Consider the following 23,881-nt stretch of genomic DNA (forward strand, 5'->3'; position numbering starts at 1 on the left):
ATCCAACACAAACAGCAAAACACATCCATCAGTATGTTGCCATTTGTTTACAAAGGGTATTAAATAGTAGAAATAAGGAAGAGAAGCCAACTAGTGCCAAAATACAAACCTAGCACTCTCAGGTAGGCGTCACAGCTGCTGCTTCCAAAGTCGTTTTCCACCTTGAAAGTATACTGACCACTGTCTTGCTTCATTACCGACTGAATTCTAAAACTGGCCACGTTATTTTCAAAACTCATTGAAAAGTATCTACTGGGCACAATTTGTTTTCCATCTTTGAGCCACTTCACTTTGAGTTCTGGTGTTCCAGCCACAACACACTCCAGCGTGACTGGGTCTTTCTCAGTAACGTCAACAGATTTAGCTTTCTCTAGGATTTGAGCAGGTTCTGCAGTGAGAATTAAAAATGCAAATTAGTTGCATTGATAATTCTACGAGAACTAAGGCGTGCTTGTGAAATTGTCCCCACAGACTAAGTTCTCAAGAGAAAGGCTTACAAACCTTGCACTAAAAGGAAAGCATAACACCTCTCAATTCCTGACTCGTTCTTGGCTTGACACGTGTATCTTCCGCTGTGCCCATTGTCCACAGCCCGGATCTGAAGTGTGGCCACATTGTTCACAAATGAAATATGAACGTTATCATCTTCATTGAGAATGTGATCATCCTTTAGCCAGGTTATGGAGATGGGAGGAGCGCCCGCCACGGTACTCTGAAAGGTGGCAGAAGTTTTCAAAACAGTAGTGACATTCTCTATCTTCTTAGTGAACGACGGTGGTTCTGTGATGGAATCAGACAGTGCGAAAAGAAGAGGGATATTTGAACTTCTCCTCGTAATCATAAAATTAAAGAGCATTACCAAATTTCTCCATGGTACCCTGCTTCTCGTGTGCATGACTGACCTTTGAGGGAGACTCTAGTACTGCAAGAGCAGCTGCCGCCTTCATTGGATACAATGCACTGGTATTCACCAGTGTCTGAAGGGTCACATTTGGTGATATGGAGGTTAAACACAGATACTCTGCCACTTAGGGTGTACTTTTTGCTGCTTCGGATTTCCTTGTTATTCTTCAGCCACGTGACTTCAAATGGAGCGGTTCCCATCACTTCACATTCCAGCTCCACATCGCTGTCTTTCACTACTTCCACAGGCTTCAGCTCCCTGATAAAGGTGGGAGGTTCTAAGGATTCAAAGGGAAGACAGAGACTGGCTTACTCAAGGGAAGACCCAGGGCCTGGCTGGCAGCACAGCCCAAATGGAAAGGAGATCCGGTCACAAACCTTTCACTTTTAATTCAATGCTGCAGCTTGCCGTGCCTGCATCATTACGGGCTTCACAGACGTAAGTCCCGCTGTTTTCTACCCTGGCACCAGAAATTTGGAAAGTGGCTAAACCATCGATGAAGGAAATGCCATGTTTCTTAATGGCCGTTATTTCATTCCCGTCCAGATACCAAGCAACTCTGATTTCAGGAGTGCCTGTTATTTGGCATTCAAATGTTGTAGACTGTCCATTTCTCAGCACTAATACAGGGCTGGGCTTCTTAATGAATTGAGGAGGTTCTAAAGATGGGGAAAAGAGTGTGATGTTGAACATTTTTGTAAAACAAAGGCCAAAATCGCTTTCTTAAGCCTCTTCCCTCCCTCCAGGAAAAGCTAGACAAGCAAGAGAGGTGTATGCAGAGATCAGACCTTTCACAAAGAGAGTGGCTTTACTGGTTGCTGTGCCAACATCATTGCTAAGTTGACAAATGTAGGTCCCAGAGTCAGCAGCTTTGGCTGAAAAGAGCTCCAGAATGGTGGAGGTGTCATCCTTCCAGACTGAGCGAGCCGCTCCCGAGTGCAACTCTTTGTTATCTTTAAACCACTTTATCGTCATGGGTGCAGTACCACCCACAAGAGCCTTTAACTGAACCCTTGCATTGGGGTTGACGTCTTGTGACTGTGGCTTTTCCATGAAGTAAGGGGGTTCTGGGATGAAAGAAAAAGGAGTAAAAAGAGAAAGGCAGGTTTATTTTGGAATGGAGCAATAAGGGTGCGAATTAAGAAATGAGAGAGCAAGAAGTTCTTGATAAGTGGAGATAAAAAATGCCAACCTTTGACTGTAAGATGGCCACTGCACTGGTTGTGTCCTGCCTTATTAGTGGCAGAACAAGTATATGTCCCACTGTCTGAACCTTCCAGCTGACTGATTTCCAAGAAGGCAGTGTTGTCATGAAAAGAGAATTTGTATTTCTCACTAGCTGATATTTCTTGGTCGTCTTTGAACCATTGGATGCTTATGGGATGGGACCCAGCCACTATACACTCTAGGTCAATGAAAGACCCTTTAATGCTGTCCATTTTCTTCAGCTTTTTGGTGAATGAGGGAGGTATGATAAGATCTATGCAATGAAAAAGCAGAAAACAACAAGAAAAGTTAGGTCAACCCAGCAATCTGCATTTTCTCTGAAACTGTAAGATGTGGAGGAGCACAGGATACCCCGTTTCAATACCAACCTAATACATTAATTCTAGCTTTGCAGCTGCTTCTGCCAACATCATTCTGGACCTCAAAAGTGTATTCTCCACTATCTCTCTTTTCTGTAGAAATAATCTTCAGTACAGAGACTGTGTCACTGACACTGATTTTGTATTTTTGGCCCAGGGTCAGCTCTTGGCCATCTTTAAACCATCTGGCTGTAATCTCCTTGGTCCCTGAAAATTTAACCTGCAAAGTGGCTGGGTCTCCTTGGGTGACATCTATAGACACAGCCTCCTCGGTGATTGTTGCAGGTTCTGTAGAAAACAAAGGGATAGGTGTGGGTTGTGAATCACTCTGCTAAAAGGCTTACATCTGCATTAGTTCCTAAAACCCATGGCAAACTTTCTGAACCGACCTTTAACTGAGAGCAGTGCAGAACATCTTTGTATTCCTGCATCATTTTTGGCCTGACAGACATATTTCCCATCATGCTTGACTTCAATGCCACTGAGGTACAGACTAGCCACGTTGTTCTCAAAGGTCATTCTTATATTATTGTCTTCGGTGATTTCATCGTTGTCTTTTAACCAAGTCACCGTGATTGGCAAGGAGCCCTTCAGAGTGGCCTGGAAGGCAGCCGTGCCTCCTCGAAGGGAGCTGGTACTCTCGATCTTCTTTACAAAGGTTGGAGGTTCTAATAGAAGAATAATTCTCAATCAATGTCAGCTTTACACCAAAACTAGATTTTTTTTTTTTTAAAGAAGAGTTGATTCTGCAGAAGAGCCAGTGCATCATTTGAACTGACACTAACCTCTTAAAGTCACCCGGGCACTGCAGGTGCTGCTGCCCACCTCATTGGTCACCCGACACTGGTATTCACCAGCATCTGCAGCTACAAACTTGAGGATCTGCAGGCTAACCAGCCGGTCCTGAACCAAGGTTTTATACTTCCTACCACTTCGCAGCGTTGTGTTGTCTTTGAACCAAGTGATCTCAAAGGGAGGTGTGCCTGCCACCTCGGCAAGCAACATGACATCGTATTCCTTCAACACCTCAATTGGCTTAAATTCCTTGGTAAAGTAAGGTGACTCTACAGAAGAGGAATTATTTTGAGTTAATGAGGGAGGAATCTATGCTATGGGCCACAACTTTGGTAAACCAAGGGGCAAGGTGGACACAAACCTTTGACTATTAAAATGCTACCACAGTGGTCACTGCCAGCCTCATTTTGAGCCTCACACATATATTCACCGCTGTCTTCGATGGCAATGTCTGTAAGTCTTAGGACCGCAGTGGACTCCACAAAAGACATTTTGTGTTTGCTGCTCTCCTTAATTTCTCTATCGTTTGCAAACCATGTTATTTTAATCGGAGGGGTACCAGTTACTTTGCAGGCCAGCTGGGTGGCATCTCCCTTCTTTAACAACTGTGATGGCTCTAACTTTTCAACAAACATGGCCGGTTCTGTGGAAGGAAGGAAGTTATGAAGAAACATGAGGAAGAGGAAAGAACCTAGAACGATGGCAGCACAAAGATGTCAAGAAAACAATGCAGACCTTTTACAAATAAGTTTGCACTGCACTCCACGCTTCCGGCGACGTTGCTGACTTTACAGGTATATGTGCCCGAATCGGAGGTTTTTACTGCATAGAGTTCCAGGGAACTTTCTAAAGCTTCTTTGGTAATATAGCAGCTGCCACCAGAAACAAGCTCTTTGTCACCCTTAAACCATCTGATTTTGAGAGGAGTGGACCCTTGGAAGGTACTCTTCAGGCAGACTGCTGAGCCAGGCAGAACATCCTTTGATGCAGGTTTAATTACAAAACTGGGTGGTTCTAAAGAAGGGGTAGAAGAAAGAATTTCTAAGAGTTAAGAGGCATGATCTAAGGGAAGAAGTCTTAATTGGAACATCGTCTACATTAGAATGAAATGCAAAGTGTCCAGCCAACCTTGCACAATCAGGGCTGCACTGCTGTCTTTGCTTCCCACGGAATTTGTGGCTCGACAGGTGAAATTGCCCGCATCGTTCACGTCTACTCTGCTGATCTCCAGAGAGGCCGTGCCTTCCACAAACGCTATTCTGTACTTGTCAGAAGAAGCTATTTCTCTACCATCCTTAAACCAGGACACCCTCATTGGGAGGGAGCCAGCGATTTTGCAGTCCAGCCTGCAGGTACTGCTAACAACGCTATCCATGTTGCGCAGGAGTTTGGTAAAAAATGGAGCGATGTCTCTATCTGTTCGTGGCACAAGAAGAAAAGAAAGATGAGCATGGAAAAGGGCTCGGTGGTTTCATTTTTGCTCATTTGTTGGGTTTCAAGGGAACTCGTGGCACAGGTTTCTGAAGATACTAACCTAACACAGTGAATGTTGTTTCACAGGAGCTGCTGCCCACTTCGTTGGAAATCTCAAATGTGTATTGGCCACTGTCATGCAGTTCAGCTGAATAAAATTTGAGTTGGGCCACATTGTTTTTAAAACTTATTCGATACTTTTTACTAGCAACCAAAGGTCTCCCATCTTTGTACCATTTGGGCTTGAGTTCTGGGGTGCCTGTGACCGTGTACTCCAGTGTGGCTGGGTCTCCTGCCGTCACCTGGATCAGTTCTGCTCTCTCAACGATTTTGGCAGGTTCTACAATGGTATTAAATGGTTAGCATGCCGAAAAGTGCATTAAGGTTTCGCTTTAAATGGAAATATTGATTCTAAGTAAAAATGTTCCTACACGAACCTTTAACTATTAATTCCCCAACAGATGTTTGGCTTCCGGCTTCATTTTCAGCCAGGCATGTGTATTTGCCACCCAAACTAATCTGAACATCAGGGATTATCAGGACCGCAACACCATTAGAAAAGCTCATTTTGATTTTTCCATCTTCTTTAATGATCTCCTGTCCTTTCATCCATGCAACAGAAATGGGTTCTGACCCTCTCACGGCAGCTTGTAAGGTAACAGTTTGACCTGCTAGTGCAGTAAAATCATCTACTTTCTTTACAAAGGTTGGTGGTTCTAGTTAAAGAAAGAGAACAGACAAAACGTATCAATTCCCAAGCACTTTCAACACCATATACATCTAAGTGTTTTAATCTAGATTACATTTATCTTTCCAATATTGCTGTCCCATGGTGTTGGCCAATTAGAAGAATATATTGAAATTTAAGAAGAATGACAACTCCATCCAAGAGAAAGAAGCATAGAAGACACATGGTTACCAGCTGACAAAATGATTATAGATTATTCCATAATCCACTTTTGTTATCAGAGGTTAAATGTTTACAGTGATCTCAGAATAAAGACTGGATGAAGGTCACTGGCTTTGTCCCCAAGGTCCCAGGTTAAACCAAAGGTGAAACATATTTTCAAAGATTAGGAGAAGAGAAGGCACCAGCTTTCCTTCCATGGGTTAGGAAAGCTACCTTGACAATTTATTAAAGAGACATCATTATGTTCAAGCACTGACCTTTTAACAAATGTGTTGCAACGCAGCCACACTTCCCAACTTCATTAGCAACAACACATTCATAGTCACCCACGTCTGCACTATTGAAAGAAAATATCTCCAGGAACACAAGAGACTTCTGAGAAAACAACCTGTACTTTTTACTACTCCGAATTTGCTTCTTATCTTTGAACCAGCTAATTTCAAATGGTCCAGTGCCTGAGACTTCACACTGAAGAAGGGCATTCGTTCCTCTCACTATATCTGCAGGCTCAAGAGTTTTGATGAAAGAAGGAGGCTCTACAAAAGCACGAAAGCATCGTATAAGTAACGGGTTACCAGCAATTAAAAAGAAAATCTTGTCTCAGAAATACAAAGGACTCTGAGTAAACAAACCTTTGATAACTATTTCGGCACTGCAGCTGTCACTGCCAACATCATTCACCGCTTCACAAGAGTAATTGCCACTGTCTTCAACTTTCACATCCGTAATATCAAGCACAGCCTCAGAATTGACAAAAGACATTCGAATAGTGTTACTCTCATTAAGTTCTTTGTTATTTTTAAACCAAGTAACCTGGATCACAGGTGAGCCTTTCAGCTTGCAATGGAGGCGTGCTGATTCACCTGGGAGCATTAAATAAGAGGGATCCACCTTCTTCACAAAGGATGGTGGCTCTACAGGAAGTTAACAAAAAAGAAAAAGGAAAGAGATCTGAAGCATAAACTCCACAAAATAAAAGTAGACATATTACAACCAAAAGACACAACACACATAAAATATCTCGATAAAAGTTCTGTAAAGGTTATGGTGCACTCAATAGCTCTCCCTGTTTCCATGATTATAAAACACTTTCCCAGTCTCTCAATTAAAAAACAAACAAACAAACAAACAAACAAACAAACACAAAACAAGCAAACTCGACTTACACAAAATACAATTTTATAAAAGAAGACAGTCAAGGGTCGCCTAGACACTCGACGTTCTTAGAAGAAATTTTAAGCAAGCTTTGTTAATGGCAGACAGATTTAAAAGAACAAAGTGATTTCCAAAGAAGTTTGAAAACATAAAATCAAACAATGCCAGGATTTCCCCAAACCAAAACAATTTCTTGGATGAAATTATTTTAATAATAAAATGTAGGGGCTGCATTGTTTGCCAAAGATTTTCTACAGCGGCATCCTTAAAGAGAAGGAAGCGAAAGATAATATTCACGCATTTCTTACCTCTGATAGTCAATGTGGCTGAAGAGGAGCTGCTCCCAGCCTCGTTGGAAGCTGTACAGACATAGGTTCCTGAATCTTTTAGTTTGGCCAGAGGGATCTCAAGCGATGCTATTTTATCTTCAAAATAGATCTTATAATCTTTCCCAGGGGGAAGTTTTTGCCCATCTTTGTTCCATGTTACTGTAACTTTTCTGTCTTCGTCTACTTGGCACTCAAGGCGGATCTTCTTATTGATAGCTGATTGCACAGGCTCCAGTTCTTTAATGAAACGCGGCTTGTCGATTATGATTAACTCAGCTTGGCAGATGTCAGCTCCAAACTTGTTAGAAGCTTTACAAGAATAAACTCCTCTATCTTGAACTGTAAGATTTGAGAGTTCTAAAATGTGTTTGTTTTCTGCATCTGAAATCTTGCGGTTAGGGGAAGGCGATAGTGCAGCGCCGTCTTTCTGCCAAATGGTTTCAATCACGGGGGTCCCTAACACTGTGCAGAGGAACTTGGCTGTCTTACCCACAAAAGTTGTAATGGACTTAGGTCTGGAGTAAAAGCTTGGTGGATACGCCTCTGCAAAAGAAATTTTTTCAACGTTACATTTTGTCTCCACGGAAGCTCTTGTTGTAACTATATATTCTAAGAAAGGGAGGAGATGAGTTCTATATTTAGATAGACATGAGACATTGTTTAAGATAGGATAATAAGATGAAAAGATCTGTCCAAGGAAAGGGATGAGTGAGTTCTTTATAGAGGAGCGAGACAACACCTTATGTCTCTATTAAAGGAAAGAACAAATGTTGCTTTATCTAGCAGCAACATCAACTTAATACAGTTAAAAGATTTGTCCACTTTAGTAGTTGATTAGTTGTCTGAATTATTTGATAGGTAATTCAGCTGTTACTTTAATTCTGTAAATTAGAAGACTGTGGAAGAAGATAAAGAAAATGCACCTGACTCTTCTGAAGAGTAGGGACATTCATTAAGTGATAAGAAGATCAAGTTAGTGTTGTGAAGTCGCTCTAACCTTCATGTCAACCATCAGCAACTCCTTAAATGGCCCAACTTTGAATTCATCCCCTAAATCATTTCAAACTTGTAAAAATATTTACACCAGTAATTTCCCATTTTCATTCTGCACTTTGAAGGAAGCCTTTCCAATTAAAAAAAAAAAAATCCCTTCCTTCTTTTGCTCTTGTTATTTGAAAGTTCAGGTATTAGTCCTGTTACTGAACTGGCCTAATTTGGGAGAAGAGGTTTTCAAAAGTGTCCTTAAGAATACTGCCATGTAGTGGTTGCATGGAGACTCTTTGATCACAAAGTGAAACCAATAGATGGGTTATCAGGGATCTGGGTTTCAGATTTTCTGATACGTAAAAGAATTGCAGAGGTGAGGAAGCTACAGGGAACCCTGACTTTTCCAAGTCAAAGAGATGTGCTGTTTTTGCCTTTCCCCTTCATGCTTCTGCTGGAAAAGACCTGGGACTGTCCCTCCCAGATATTTAATGCATAGCTTCTCTCAAAAACACAGGTCATTGCTACCTAGACCCTAAGCCATAGTTTTTTTGTTTTGTTTTGTTTTAATGTTCATTTGTTTATTTTAAGGCAGAGACAGAGAGCAAGCAGGGGAGAGGCAGAGAGAGAGGAAGAGAATCCCAAGCAGCTCCGTGCTGTCAGCACAGAGCCCAACATGGGGCTTGAGTTCATGAACCTTGAGATTATGAACTGAGCCAAAACCAAGAGTCAGATGCTTAACCAACTAAGTCACCCAGGCACTCCTCTAAGCCATAGTTTATAGTCATACTTTCCCTTGGAAGGAGAAAGCAAAAGAGAAAGAGACAAAGAAAAGGAAAATGCTATACATTTTCTTTCTTTCTTCTTTAATCTTTCTTTCTTTCTTTCTTTCTCTTTCACTAATGAGGGAATTCAAACACTCAATGAGCATTAACTACTCAAAAGTTATGCTGTTGGTCAATCAGGAAACTGAGAACAGAATATTTATATAGTTGCCCTTATTTTTAAATTAGTAATAAAGCTTAGGGTGAGAATCCTAGTTTGTAGTCCTGTATTTTTATTAGGATTTAACTTTCATCTTATGATTTGGCTTTTTTCAGTTTGTAATTCTGTTCTTAACTGGTTAACTGGTTCCAAATGATTAAATACATTGGGACTTTATTTTTTAGTAGCACCAAAGTGTCCTGAAATTTTTCATATTAAGTGCCACGCCAGGCCATGAGGAGTTATCCGAGGCATTTCCACAAAGCTAGTCATTTTTTAAAATAGAATGAACAAAACAACACCCTAAATAAACCAAGCTTTCAGGTGCCACTGGTCACTTGATTCCTTGATGTTGTTTTCAAAATAATGTATTTTTATTTTTTCTTTAGTTGCTCTTAGAAATATGACTCTAAATAATGATTTCTTGTCCCCCTATAGACTCTGCAGTACCTAGCCACCGTATTATAACTTGGCTATTGGTCTCTCCAGTTGGTAGGACATACTGCACCTGTATAAAGAACAAAACAGGCAATGGTATGAAATGGGACAAGCACCTCAATGTATGTCATTTACCTGTCACAGTTAGGGTGGCCGTACAGCTGACACTGCCGTACTCGTTGGAAGCTTTGCAGGTGTACTCGCCACAGTCAACAACCTGGGCTCTCAGGATTTCCAGGCTGGAGACGTAATTTGAAGATCGGATAGAACACTTGTCACTTTCATAAATTTCTCGGCCAGCTTTAAACCACTGGAAGCGGACATTGGGGGCAGTGTGGATCTCACAGGTGAATTTGGCCAGGTGGCCCAGAGCTACCTCCAGGGGCTCGATTCTTCTCCTGATCACTGGGGCAGCTGCAAAGGGAAGCAGAGTCCATTAGCATGCCTCCTTAACAGGCACACCAGCTTTCTTCTAACTTCTGTTGCTGTTAATGAAGGAAAACAGTTGAAATTGATGAGATGGATTGCAGCATTTTAAGACAAGTGACTGGAACGTGAGAACAATCATTGAAGGTAAAAGAAGACAATAGGTAGCTTTTAACATCTTCAATCATTACTCTGCAGTGAATTGTGAAAAAAATGATTAAAAGGTGATGCTATGGGCTTACATGCATACCAACATGATGTACTCTAAATATACCATGCTGGCTAGGTACACTGTGAATAGCATTTCATAATGTGATATACTAAATACAGTGATGAAGTGAAAACAGCATCAAAAAAGAAGTAAAAATACGAAACACAAATGGACAATTAATCATGGTTATTTTGAGTTTAGGGATTAGACTGGCAATTTCAGAGGAGCTAGGTGTTCACTGACAGCTTTTATTGCATATTATTAAAGTATTTTGAAGTAAATATAAACTAAAAAAACCTGTTGGTATTATGAAACATATGAAAATACGTTTTATTTTAAAAATAAATGGCAATGTAAAGATGATGTACTACCCTGTAAGGCAGTCAGGAAAAAGGAGAAGAATTAATAACCATGATTATGTCTGTGATGTCATTCTTACTCTACACAAATTGCATCCTGGCAGAGGCAGGTAAGTGAAAACTCAGTGATGAAAACTAAAACATTACGATTCAGTGATTGTTAGAGCGCGACCCACTTCATCCTTAAAAATCCAACCTCTTTTGACCACAGTGAGTTTTGCTGAAGTTGCTGTGTGTCCATGTTCATTCAAGGCCTCACAGGTATATGTTCCTTGATGTTCTTCTGTATTTACTTTGTCGATTACTAGCATGTATGTATTTTGATCTTGTAAACACTTGAACTTTTCATCTGAACGCACCAGTTTGCCCTCATAATACCAATTCACCTCTTTGGCATTTGTTATGGATGACGTGAGGTTGACAGGGTCACCTTCCTCCATAGTAGTGTCCACCAAGGGCGTGTGTATGACAGGACCATGTTCTTGGACTAAGCTGCCCTCATTTTCCTGTACCTCTTCGATGCCAACGTCCCTGGTACCACTTCCGGGGGACTTTCCTTTTTCCTCTGATGGGTCTGGTGTCTCATCAGGGATAGCAGCTGAAGCAACCTCATCAGGGACAGGTGTGGTATCTTCAACTTTGGTCTGACTTTCCACATGGAAACAGCTGACCTCTTCCACAGAGACGAGATATTTAGATTCGACTTCGGGTTCTCTGATTGTTTCGACCTTCTGTGAAACTGAAAAAGGGCCCATTTCTCCTTGCAAGCCTGTTTTGCCTCCTTTCTGGATTCTGGGATCCTCAGCTGTTAAGATGTTTATTTCCTCACATATAATAGAGCACAAAGCATCCTTAAGTTCCGTTCTCAAGTTAGCCATTTGAGGATCAATGCCTTCAATAGCAATGGTTAATTCTTCTGTTAGCGACTTCACCAAGGTAATAAGGTAGGTGCACATAATGCGTTTGGGCTCTTGGGTGAAGTTTATGGCCTTGATCTCCACCCTTTCAATGTTTCTTAACCATTCAGAGAAAAGACTCGGTTGCTCACTGGCCACTGCTGCTTGCAAAGCCCTGCGGATCTGAATTTTGAGGTTTAATCGTTCTTCTTCTGGAATTCCAGAAAGCAAACTTTCCTTAGAAAGAGTGTCACTTACCTGCACCTCTTGCACACCATTTATCACCATGGGCTCTTTTTTACACTCACTGGTTTGGTTCAGGGGTGCTGCCAGGTTGTCAGAGTGCTCTTTGAGCAGTACCTGCTTTTCCTCACATGCTAGCGGAAACCTTAGGGACTTGCCTTCCTCAGTCCTGGCTGCAAAATCTTGCACTGCACTTTCCAGTTGATCTGTACTTTCCATCAAAGTTTCACCTTCTGAGCATGTGTGTTCTGAAGGGATCTGGGGCTCACAGTTGACCTCAGAGATTGTGATGTCAAGACCCTTGAAACTTTCCATGCTGCCCTCAGCTAAGCTCTGACTCAGGATGAGAGCACTTTGTTCCTCCTGCTTTTGCAGAATCACTCTTTGCTCAGTATCCATTGCAGATACTGTCTTTTCTTTTGGTAAAAGTACTTCCTCAGCCACAGAGGTTGGATATGAATGGACTGGAGCTTCTTCGATTGAAGATTGTGGATAACTCCCTTCAGGTTCAGCTAATAACGTTTTCAGAGGCTCCACTGGTAATGAACTAATTTCCTCTATGGAGAGAGCACTTGGGAAGACTTTTTCAGTATCTGATAGGACCCCCTGTGACTCTGGCTCTTGAGGCACTAGAATATCTTCTTTGGGGAGGGTTTTCTGGGCCTGGACAATCTGCAGCTGTAAACTGGGAGACGGTTCCTTGATAGACTGAACATGAAGAGTGCCATTGATGGAAAGAAGTTCCCTGGTGCTGTCTGCATTAGGCATATTCTGCTCCAACGTGACTGTGGATTGCAGTTGTTCAGCCACTAAAGTAACTTGGCTACTCAGTTCTTTGGTTTTAGTCACACGCTCATAAGAAAGCTGCTGGTTTTCTTCTGCAATTAAAGCAGCTTTCAAAACAGTATCCTTCACAAAAGCTGCAATTTCCTGCTCCGAGTCAAATGCCTCAATGGCAGGATCCTTTAACGACATCGGTGGAAAATCTTTAGTAGCCTCTGGCATGGGCTTTGCTTTACTGGGAGCATCAGTCACGTCTGGGTCTTCCAGAAGCACGAGAAGCTCTGCAGCACAGGTGGACTCACCCCACCTATTCTCTGCTTTACAGACATAGAGGCCACTATCTTCCCTCTGAGGGTCATTGACAATGAGCGTCCCGGAACCATCAGGATTATGAATGATGGTGTAATAAACACTGGTGTAAAGCTGTTTGTTTTCTTTGAACCACAAGACAGTGGGTGCAGGCTCTCCAAGTACTGTGTACTCAAAGATGGCAGGGAGCCCCTGAGCACAGTGAATTGGTTTGAACTCCTTAACAAAGTAAGGAGGACAGGGACCCTCAAACTTGTCCAGAATTTCTTCCACTGGTTCTGGTTCTGTCTCTTTGTGCCCTTCTCCTTTGGAACTTATTTTTAGACAGGCACTGCATACTGTCTGTCCGTATTCATTACTGGCAATGCATGTATACTCTCCCTCATCCTCAAATTTGGTGAACAGAATGATCAGACTATGATCATTACCATCGAAAACAAATTTGTAGTCAGCAGAAGGGATTAACATCATTCCATTGAAGAACCACTGAATTTTAGGCTTGGGAATGCCAGTGACAGTAACAGACAGTTTAGCCACATCCCCTATGCTTATTTCAACATTTGACACTTCTTTGATGAAAACTGGAACATGGCCTTCCTTTTGGGAATCAAATTTCGTTGAATGAAATGGAGGTTCAGACAAAAGTTCAAGTGTTTCCTTTCTGTTAGATAATTGAAGGTCAGAACTATTGGTTTGGAATCCTTCTTCCTCAGCAGACAGAAGAAAACTAGAAAACTCTGTATGGGGAAAAATTATTATTTTATTATCAGTTTTACTTAACAACAACAAAAATATAGAAGTCAAAGAATTATGTACCAGCTGGTGGCCTTCTTCTGCTTTATTCCTGGAATCGCTAGCGCATCTTGAGATTTACCAAAAAGCACATTCCTAATTAACCGTAGCTAATTATATCATATTATATAATTATAGATACTGTACTAATGCAACTTTCAATCCACATCACTTGGGTTAGAGTTTACAAATTTTAAAGCTGTTTTATGAGTTCCTCTTTGTGATATAAGGTTTGAAAACCTGCTGCCTCTATATTTATAATAAAAGAATCCAGGATTATTTAAATCAATTTCTAAAAAGATCCAGGATAGTTATTTACATTTAAGAATTTTCTTGAGTTCAGAATGATATCTATCTTCAAATTGAAGACCAATGATTTCCAAAATAAAACATCTATGTTTCAGTTACTGCTTATAAACTGAAGCTACTCTTAAAAATAAGAGGCTACAGAAAATACTTAATTTGAATTTGTAAGAGAACCACCTCTTTCAGTTACTAGAAATCCAGGCCTTCTTTTGCCGTGTAAATGGCTATATTATTTTAACAAAGCTTTTATAATAAGGCTTTTGTTGTCAAGAAAATGGGAGAAGGAGAAATGAAAGAAAACAACTCCAACATTAAAAACTGGATTGTACTTTATTGTGTGAGAAATACCTACACACCATTATGGAACAGAAAAACAAAAGAGTGAACAACGGATATTCTTTAAACAGGATCATGGATGACAGGACGAAGGGCTTAATTTGATAACAAGGAATTCAGCTTTTCACTAAATCTGTTAGGAATGTAGAACAGCTCTGTTGTTAATTGTTTTATTACCTTCCTCCAAAGAAGTATTATTATTTTATTAATTCACTCCCTTTGCATCACATGGAATAGCCAGGCCTTAATTCCTTTCTGTTCTGGTGTGGAAGCATTAGAAGTCATGACTCTAGTGTCTGTTGGCTTTAAATGTACTGGCAAACATTATCTACAGCATGTACACCACATACTTGGTTATTTATTTTTTCAATTAGTAAGCCAGAAAACCGTTGATTAATTTCATACACTAATGGTCACCACTTAACTTTACATTTAATTTGTAACATATAACTGATGTCCACTTTCCCTTCACTTGAACTCCCAAAATACCTGGAAAGGGAATGAGTGTGAATATAGTTAAATTACCCCAATTCACTAATATGTTGAAATATTTTCAGTTGTTTTCCCTTACTTCTAATATGGTGTTTTGACCATAAAAAATACAATAAATAAAATTCAAATGTGCTCAAACATGAAAGGTATAGTTAAAAATACATGTAGTAGTGGCAGCTAATAATTATGTCTAAACTCTAGTATACATAATACAATGAATTCTTTATCCAGCATCAGGGAAATTAATATTTCAGGCTTTTAAGTTATATGCCATTGACTCAGAAAAAAATTCTATTCAATTATCTACAACAATAAGTAAGCCAAGACTTACTTTTCTTTATTCAGTCATTGTTATTATTCTGAATATCCTCAAGTTCAATGCATTTGAAACTAAAAATTGTAACGAGCAAAATCAAATTCTTCCTTCCTGTCAATTTGATAAAATGTTCTTTCCTTTCCTTTCCTTTCCTTTCCTTTCCTTTCCTTTCCTTTCCTTTCCTTTCCTTCCCTTCCCTTCCCTTCCCTTCCTTTCCCTTCCCTTCCCTTCCCTTGTCCTTTTCCCTTTCCTTCCTTCTTTCCTGAAACAGGTTTTGAACTGCCCCACCACTGTGCCAGCTATTGTCATGTTTCTCATGACCTGAATTTCTAATTTATTGAAACATCCATTTTGTAACTAGGAGTAGAATAAATCCCTAAGTCCCTAAAGGGATTGATGATGTGATATATTACACTATACCCATACTTATTACCACAGATATTGTGTGCTCACTGGTTGAAACAGAAATGATTCTTCCACAATAGTATATCTGGATGAGTTATGGTGACTCAAAACAGGTAAAACAAATGTTAAATTTTTTAGAATTAAAAGCAATATGTTTAATATGATCATGGTACATAAAAGTTGCTCACTGCAGGGACAAATACAGCTGTTAGGTAACAGTAATTTAGAATTAGACGGAGGAAAGATTCACAACTTCAGTATTATATTCTGTTGTTTTTCTCATCATTTGTTGCAAAACTAAAATTTATCCTAAACTATATTAAGAAAAGTTACCATTGGAATAATACAGAATCACAGAGTTGAACAATCACCTCTGAGGTCTTTTGGTCCAACTCCTCATTTTCAGTTAAGAAAACTGAATTTTTTAGTATTTATTACATCTTCCTGTAAGAAGATTCAGGTTCACAGTGATAACATAGACACATTTTTAAGGATTCTGTGAATTTATTAGAATTATAATTTTGAAAACAAATTCACTTTAGGAACATATATACATCTTAAATTTGAATACTTATGAATTTCTAGTTTTAAAAATGAAATTCAGTAAAAATGACAGGAAAGCTGAATATCTTATTTGCATATAATCTGAAATACAAATTACCATATTGTTCACTACTAAAAATGTCCCCCCTTCTTTTTTCTAATTTTAAAGACTCTGAAATTGGTCTATGGTTTAAAATCTGTGTATAAATGTAATATAGTAGTTCCCCCCCCCGCCCCCCCCCCCCCCCCCACTCCAGGCCAATATCAAATGCTGTATTTCACACTTGATGCCATTTTAAAAATTGAGAAAATAGGGTATTCCCAAAAGTGGAAAGATTTTTCTTTGCATATTTTGCAAATGTCTAGATGAACTCCACCCAAAAAAGAAAGCACCATTGGTCCCTGCAAAACCAGCAAGAATTAAAATATTTAAGAAGGGGGACATTAATACTGAAAATATTTGTAAAAGAGCCAAACAAACATATTAAGATCGCAAGGTAAAACAGATTATAGAGTTAGTCATCAACTGGGTGAAGCTGGTTTCTGTTGTTTGTTTTGTCTATTCTAAGTCCAAGTCAGTATGCATGGATTTGGATGCAAAGAGGTTATAATTTCAAAACTGACTTACACTCAGAGCGGAGAGGAAATTTGCCTTACCGATTTGTCCGCGTGGTCATGTGACACGGTCTTCCATCTTACGTTTTACTTTACTTAAATAGCTTATCTGCTAAAAGAGAATGCATTCTACTGAAACTCTTTTGTGGAGGAGGAACGAGGGTAAAGCAGCAGTACAAAGAGTTAGGTGGCCACAGAGATATTTAATTGCGTTTGATGATTCACAACAGAGTTGACACAGTGATGGTTCCACAGCTTAGATGACAGACTCTTTACATGTATTACAAACACAAGAGTTCTCCAGAGAGAAACTGTTTTCCCAGGCGTTTTCCACGTATTGAATTCAAATCGAGTAGACCTGCTTGGAAATTTATTGGATCTATCTAATTTGGGAAATCTGGAGCACTCGAATCGATTCACTACTTACTGAGGCACCGAAACATTGCACAGGAAACTAAGTTAGGGTGAGGGCCGCACAGGTCTCCGCCATTCCTGACTTGTTTGTAGCCACACACCTGTACTCACCTTCATCATCTTTTACTAAGCTTGTTATGAATAGGTTGTGGAACCCTATGCCACTTTCCTCAGCGCTGAACCTTGTACCTTGCACCAATCTCCCATCTTTGTACCAGTAAACCGTGGGTCTTGGAGAGCCACGAACTAAACACTGGAAATAAGCTGCGGTACCTACAGGTGCATAACAGTCAGAAATACCTTTGATAAATCTAGGAGGCCCTTCCACCACCTGAAATTCAAAAAAGCTGTCTGAATATTTGCTCTTTAGGACTAATTCTTCCTTCAAACTGCTTAAAGTCACTTTACTTTTCTTTGTCGTCATAGCAAACATTTCAGAATCTCCCATGGTGAGGAATCCCCGGCAGATAGCCTCTCCTACTCGATTGATAGCTCTGCACCTATATGTTGCACTGTCAGATGGACAGACATTTCGAATTTTAAGGGTGTGACTTCCCTTCTCCTCACTGATCACATATTTGATGTTATCTGGCTCGATACACATATATTCTTTATACCATTTAACTTCGGGACTAGGGATGCCTATGACTGAACATTTGAACACAGCGTCTGAATTTTCTGGAATTTTAAAATCACAAATAGGCATTATAAAGCGAGGAGGCATTTCAAATACTTCTAAATCAATTTTTAAATCTTTGTCTTCTTCTTCCCTTGAAGCCATACTTGGATCTGCTAAATTCAAAGGTAGAACATCCAGACTCACAATCATGCTTTTATGATCAGGAGTAAATTCAGGAACTGTGACTATTTTCACTTGCTTCTCAAATTCCTTAACATCCTTTTCACTTAATTCAACTTCCAGGACAATTTCTTGAGGAGAAGGTGTTCTGGACGATGTAGTGTTTTCCAAATCAAACTCCATGACATGCTGATGTGTTACTGGAGGTGGGAGAGCCACTGCTGTTTCTCTTTGGGGTACTATGTCTACACTGGCAAAGCTCTTTGCTTCCCCTATGATGTTTACTGCATGGCACATGTACTCTCCTGCCTCTCCTTTTTGAATGTTAGAAATTTCCAAAGAACACACATTACCCACCCTTTCTATTTTGATTCTTTCATCTGGCTCGAGCAAAGATTTGTTTCGATACCATTTCACACCAGGAACTGGAATGCCCTCAACTTCAACAATGAAGCCTAATGTTGTGTTCTCATATATCTTCCTTTTGGTCAGAGGCTCAATAAAAGATGGGGGCATTTCATTGTCTTTTGGTTCAATGGCTTCATTGGGTGTGCCAAATGAATCAGAACGCCATAGTTCATAAGCTGAACTTCTCTCTTCTGTAGGTGTATGAAAATGTTCATTTGGTGTACTGTCCTCCCTTTCTGTTTTTGATGAGTATCTTTTAAAGTTTCCAGTGGGGTTTGGTCCTCCAGTAGGAATAGAATATTTTTCAACCGTTTCTCCTCCTAAAGGTGTAGAATATCTCTCTAGTGTCTCTCCTGGGGGTGTAGAATATCTCTCTAATGCCTCTCCTGGGGGTGTGGAATATCTCTCTAGTGTCTCCCCTGGGGGTGTGGAATATCTCTCTAGTGTCTCCCCTGGGGGTGTGGAATATCTCTCTGCTACCTCGCCTTCGGAAGGTGTTGAGTACCTTTCGGCAGCTTCCTCTAAAGGTGTGGTTCTTGCAATAGTCTCACCTCCTGAATTTGTTGAGGATTGTTTAGTTGCATCTGAAGGAGTAAAATATAAATCAGGAGACTTTGGAGTTTCAAAATGTTCAACAGAGGATGGTGGGGTATAAAACTGATCTAACTCAGGGATCTCTTCACTGCTTGTACTTCCCACATCAATCGAAATATCAGATTCAGGAGAAAATGGGCGACCTAATGTTTCCTGTTGTTGGTTGTAATATTCATACACAGTGCTGAAAGTTACTTCTTCAACCTCCATTGATGTGATTGATTCACTCTGAACATGCTTTGCCTTGCATGTGGTGTCTTTCATTTCAGGAACTTGGTGCTTTCCAGCAGCAAGTAAGTATTGTGTTAGGGAGGTCTCAGAGTCCATTACTTCTGCTGTATGTGCTTCATCCAATTTAGGTAGATTTTCAGACAAACAAGTTTCTATCTTTCCTTCTTCAGTAGTGGAGAAACAAGTTTCATTCTGAACTTGAACTTCTTCATAGCATTTTTCTTTTCCAAAGGCATCACTTTTTTCACTAGTTTGTTCATTTGGATTCTGCTGTTCCTCAGTCGTCAAGAATGGAAAGCTCAAGGAGACTTTTCTGTGGCATGTGGCTGCCTCATGATCATCACCACCTTCGTGGTCTCCCAAAATTCCAGTGACGTATCCCTGTGTCTCCCCACCCTGCTTTTGAAATGGGGCCAACTCTGGTTCCAAAGTATGCTCTTCTTCCACTTCATGAACCTCTAAAAGCTTTTCCTCACTTGCTGCTTTTTTCAAATGTGAAATGAAACTTCTATCTCCATTTTCTAGAGAACTTTTTTTCTCAGAAATATCCATTTCTCCAACATCAGTAGATGAGGTTTGAAGTGGGGCCCATGATTCACTGTGGGTTTCTTCAGAAAATGATTTAAGAGAAATATCAGTATGTGAAATTTCTAAATTGTGTTCCTGTGTATGTTTTTCCAAATAAAAGGTACTTTCATCCAAATGACTTTTCTCCATCACAGTCCTATTTGAAAACCCCTGACTGGAAGAAATTTCTGGATTGGTGAATATGTTATCTTGCACACTTTTAGAGGTATTTTGTGTTTCGGATTGCAATGTTTCAGTGCCAGCAATTTCTTCTTGGTAAGGTGTTTCCTGCTGCCTAGCTTCTTGCCCTTGAAACTCCTTTGCTGGATCTCCTATATGAGAATACATTTGTTTTAGATCAAATACAATGTTCTCAGCACCAGCTATTTCAGAAGCAGGACGTTGGATTTTAAAGTATGCTTCTGGTTGACTGCCATCTAATGCTTGGAATTTTATATTTGCATTTTCTATTTGAGAGTGGAATTGCTTTAAGTCAAATGTAATAGGTACTTCATGTTCAGTCCTTTCAGAAATTGTAGACTGATCTAGAAGACCTGTTTCTTTTGGTTGTTCCCTCTCTTGTACTTCAAATTCCTTAAGAGTTTGAGAAGAAAGCAGCTTTAAATTCATCACAATGTCAGAGGAATCTGGTTCAGTGTTTGGAGACATTGTCTCTGCCTGACTTAGGTTACTTGATCTTGAGTCTCTTGGCTTCAATGGAAAATCCCTGTCACCAAGCTTCCTTTGAGGAGGATTGACAAATTTCCTGGTAAGTCTTTTTTCTAGAACCCCTTTTTCTACACGTTGTAACTTTTCAAATGCAATGATTCTATGCTTCACTTTTTTTCCCGGGTAATACCTCTCTTCACCCAGGGGTTCTTCATACACAATGACAGATGGATCTTTTGTATCATAACTGTCAGAAGTTCTCTCAGAGTAGATATTTGGTAAATAGTCACATAGGGCATATTCTTGCACATCTTCCCTTTCTGCTTCAAGTTTTCCAAAATCATTTTTTACCTCTTTTCTAATTTTTTTAACTTCACTGATATCCTCGACAAATGGATAAACAGTACCCTCTACTTGGTACCGCTTTGATTTTTCACTTATATGTCCCTCTTTCCCCTCACCCTGATATTGTACGAGTTTGGCTCTGACATGCTTGTTAATTTTTGTGGCTCTAGAAGCACCCTGCATAAATCTAGGTAGTTTTTCTCTGGAATATGTGCAATGAACCTGGGCTTTCTGGTCTATCTGTTCAGTTGTCTCAAAGCTTTGAAAACATTCCCTTACAGAATATTCTTTTATATTGGATTGGGGAGTAAAAGGACCAGGTGGGTAATCATAAAAACGCGCCCTCACAGATTCTCCCTGAATTTGTTGATTTTTGGAATATTTTGCATAAATTCCACCAATATCTCCTAATCGACTATATTCCCTGTGAGTGTCAGGTTCCACTGTCAGATCTGAAACACTCTCAGCTGTTCCTGAATTGTTTTCAGCAACACACTTATATTTTCCAGAATCTTGAGAATTGAGGTCATTAATATATAATCTGTGGCTAAAATGAACTTCTTCAAACTGAAACTTGTGGTTCTGCTTTAACATGACTCCATTTTGAAACCATGTTACAACTGGCTTAGGCTCACCAGATAACAAACATTCAAGTATTATGGAACCCCCCTCTCCACACCTGATATGCTTCGGCATTCCCTGTAACATTTTTGGTGGCTCGTTAGTAATATCAGATGAAAATATAAATTTGTGTTTTGGTGACCGAGAAGCTTCATCTTGAGGTCTTGCTTTAGCTCCCAGCTCCTCGGGGTGAAACAGTTCTCTGGACTCTTTATCCTGTTCTGGGGTGGGAGTAGCTGCTGTTATCTGAATTTCTACAGGGAAGGAAAGCAATTCTACATCTGCAGAGGGAGGACATGGGGGGTTAGCGTGTAACATATGGAGATTTGTTTGGCCCTTTTGTCTCAAAGATGGATGAATGCCTTTTGTTTGGTCAAACACCAATGCCAGCTCCTCTTCCTCATCTGTGTACTCATGAAACACAGGGACTCTATGTGCTTCGACACCGTGCCCTTGTTTTGCTTTCACTTTAAGTGTGCCAGTTGTTTTTACTGTTCCATATTGGTTAAACAGCACACAGGTAACAGAACCTTCGTTTTGAGGAAGAACAGAAGAGAAAGTTAATATTGAATAGTTTTCTGAGGTCTGAGAGATATAGCCTCGGTTCCGGGGGATTGGTATATCATTGCTGTACCACGTCACTATGGGTGGAGGATATCCTTGAAAGTGACACACAAATTTACAACTGTCCCCTTCATAAACTTCTTGAGATTCAATTTCTTGAAGAAATGAAGGTGGGCAACGTTGTGGATGCTTTTGGAAAGGACTTTCATAAAATCGTGCATTTTCTTCTTCTTGTTCAGGTTTGAATTCATCAACTTTTGTGGAAATAGAGTGCTGTAATTCTCTCAAATCATCCTTTCTTATTCTCACACTATCTCGTTCTTCATTTTCTTCAATATTTATAACTGGACCAACAGATTCATTGGCATGTGGCATAAGAACTTGGGGCACCTTTTCAGGAGTCTCATAGATTTCCTCGTTCTTATTTACAACAGTGATATATCTAGATGACTCTCCAATTTCAGTTTTGGTCATAATTTCTTCAAGTGGTTTTCTTGCTCGGGTCTCCTCACTTACTAGAATCTGACCATATAAATGGTCTTTCTGTAGATTTTCTCTTAGAAATGCCTCTTGGCTCATTCTTATTTCAGTCTGGAGAATTTCTTCATCAACAGTAGTTTGAAAGCTTGTGGGAGGTTCTCCAGATGCTACATTTTGATCCATTTGATTAGAAAGGACGTGTGGATTTGGGACAATACCCTCGCTTGAAGGATCTACCTTGTCCCTACCTTCGGCTAGATCAGATACAGACCTGCTTTCCATCTCCTCTCTAGACAGCAGAGTGTCTTTATCGCTAGCTTCACTTCTCAGAGTTCTCGAGCTGATTTCCAATGACATTTCTGAAAGAGATAATTTCTTTTTCTCCGTTAAGATTTTTCTAGCCTCCCGTAAACGTTGCAACTTCGTTTTGGTCTCCTCATCCAGGAAGCTTTCACCTACATTAAGCCATTCCCTTAGGTCAGGTTTACTTTCTAAATATTCTTCATCACACAGAAAGTCAGTTTTCTTGCCTGGACTTACTGTCTTAAAGTGTATAGTTCGCATCAATCCCATTTGTTCTACATCTTGTTTTTTGTTAAAGGGAGAGCCCGTAAACCTCAGGCCTACCTTTATCCTGTCTTCTCTCTTTTCAGCTAAAGCCTCCATATTCTCATGTGTCTGTTCTGCCCTTTTCAGAAATTCTAAACATTTCTCATCTTGCCCTTTTTGCATAACAAGTAATGATGCTGTTGATTCAGCGGACCCTTCACTATTAACTGCCAATAATCTATAACTTCCAGAATCTCTGTGCTGGACACTTTTAACCTCTAAGCTGGAAGAGTGATGATGTAAATCACTCTCAGTTTTTATAACCCGTCGAAGACCTGTTGGGATAGGTCGGTTGTTATGAAACCAAGTCATTTCTGGAGTTGGCCAGGCAATTAATTTACACATGAAAACAACGGGTTCGCCCTCTAAAACATATTGAAATGTAAGTTTTTGGGTAAAAGAAGGCTTGAAATATTCGGGCCAGGAGCTTGTAGATGATATTCTACTTGCATATCGTTTAGCAGCCATGGAGCTGTGGTCGAAGTCTTCAGAATCTGAAAAGGCGTCGCGTGCATCTCTTTCTGAATGTTCAGATTCTCCCTCAGAGGACAATTCTGAAAGAAAAATTAAATTATAAAGCATTTTACTATTTTCCATAGTATTTGAAAAAGTTGAAAATAAATGAAATTGCAAAATAGGAAATAAAATAAAATGCATGCTACAGATTCTCACAAATCCATAAAAAAAATTCACTCACCATATTTGTTCGAATAAACGCAACACCATGCTCTGTTTAAAAGATTCTGACACGAAAATCGTTCGTTGTCTGGTCTTTTCTTCAAACTGTTGAAATTTCTTCTTGAACAAGCAAAAATGCATTTCAAAATAACATGTTCCTGTGCATGTTTGTTTTGAGAGCGGGAAATCTTTGTTCTTTTGGTGGCTAAGAGGAAAATCTTACCTGACTTGCAGAGAGTGGAATAAACGCCCTTTCTGATCCTTTTGATTGTTGGATTAAATTATTATCTTTTTGAGCATTAACTATTTAAA

At 39.9% G+C, this 23,881-nt stretch overlaps 1 protein-coding gene across 4 annotated transcripts in view; it reads right to left on the bottom strand.

The window, feature by feature from the left end:
* The window catches only part of TTN (titin), a 275,680-nt gene that overhangs the window by 196,871 nt on the left and 54,928 nt on the right, over positions 1–23,881 (bottom strand). For 2 of the 4 annotated variants that reach the window (XM_040475510.1, XM_040475509.1), the window contains 2 exons: positions 10,751–13,522; positions 9,694–9,972 (listed from right to left, as the gene is read on the bottom strand). In XM_040475510.1, the coding sequence (XP_040331444.1) occupies positions 9,694–9,972; positions 10,751–13,522 (3,051 nt within the window). Of the gene's footprint in view, positions 1–109; positions 389–501; positions 781–902; positions 1,182–1,281; positions 1,564–1,692; positions 1,972–2,096; positions 2,385–2,499; positions 2,779–2,879; positions 3,159–3,275; positions 3,555–3,646; positions 3,929–4,020; positions 4,300–4,413; positions 4,702–4,819; positions 5,099–5,195; positions 5,475–5,925; positions 6,205–6,300; positions 6,583–7,131; positions 7,696–9,693; positions 9,973–10,750; positions 13,523–16,773; positions 23,446–23,881 lie in introns of those variants that run through there. The other 2 variants (XM_040475508.1, XM_040475511.1) reach the window with 2 other exon arrangements.

This window comes from Herpailurus yagouaroundi, unplaced genomic scaffold (assembly GCF_014898765.1).
Source record: "Herpailurus yagouaroundi ecotype Mexico unplaced genomic scaffold, PumYag 140, whole genome shotgun sequence".
NCBI classification, from domain to species: domain Eukaryota; kingdom Metazoa; phylum Chordata; class Mammalia; order Carnivora; family Felidae; genus Herpailurus; species Herpailurus yagouaroundi.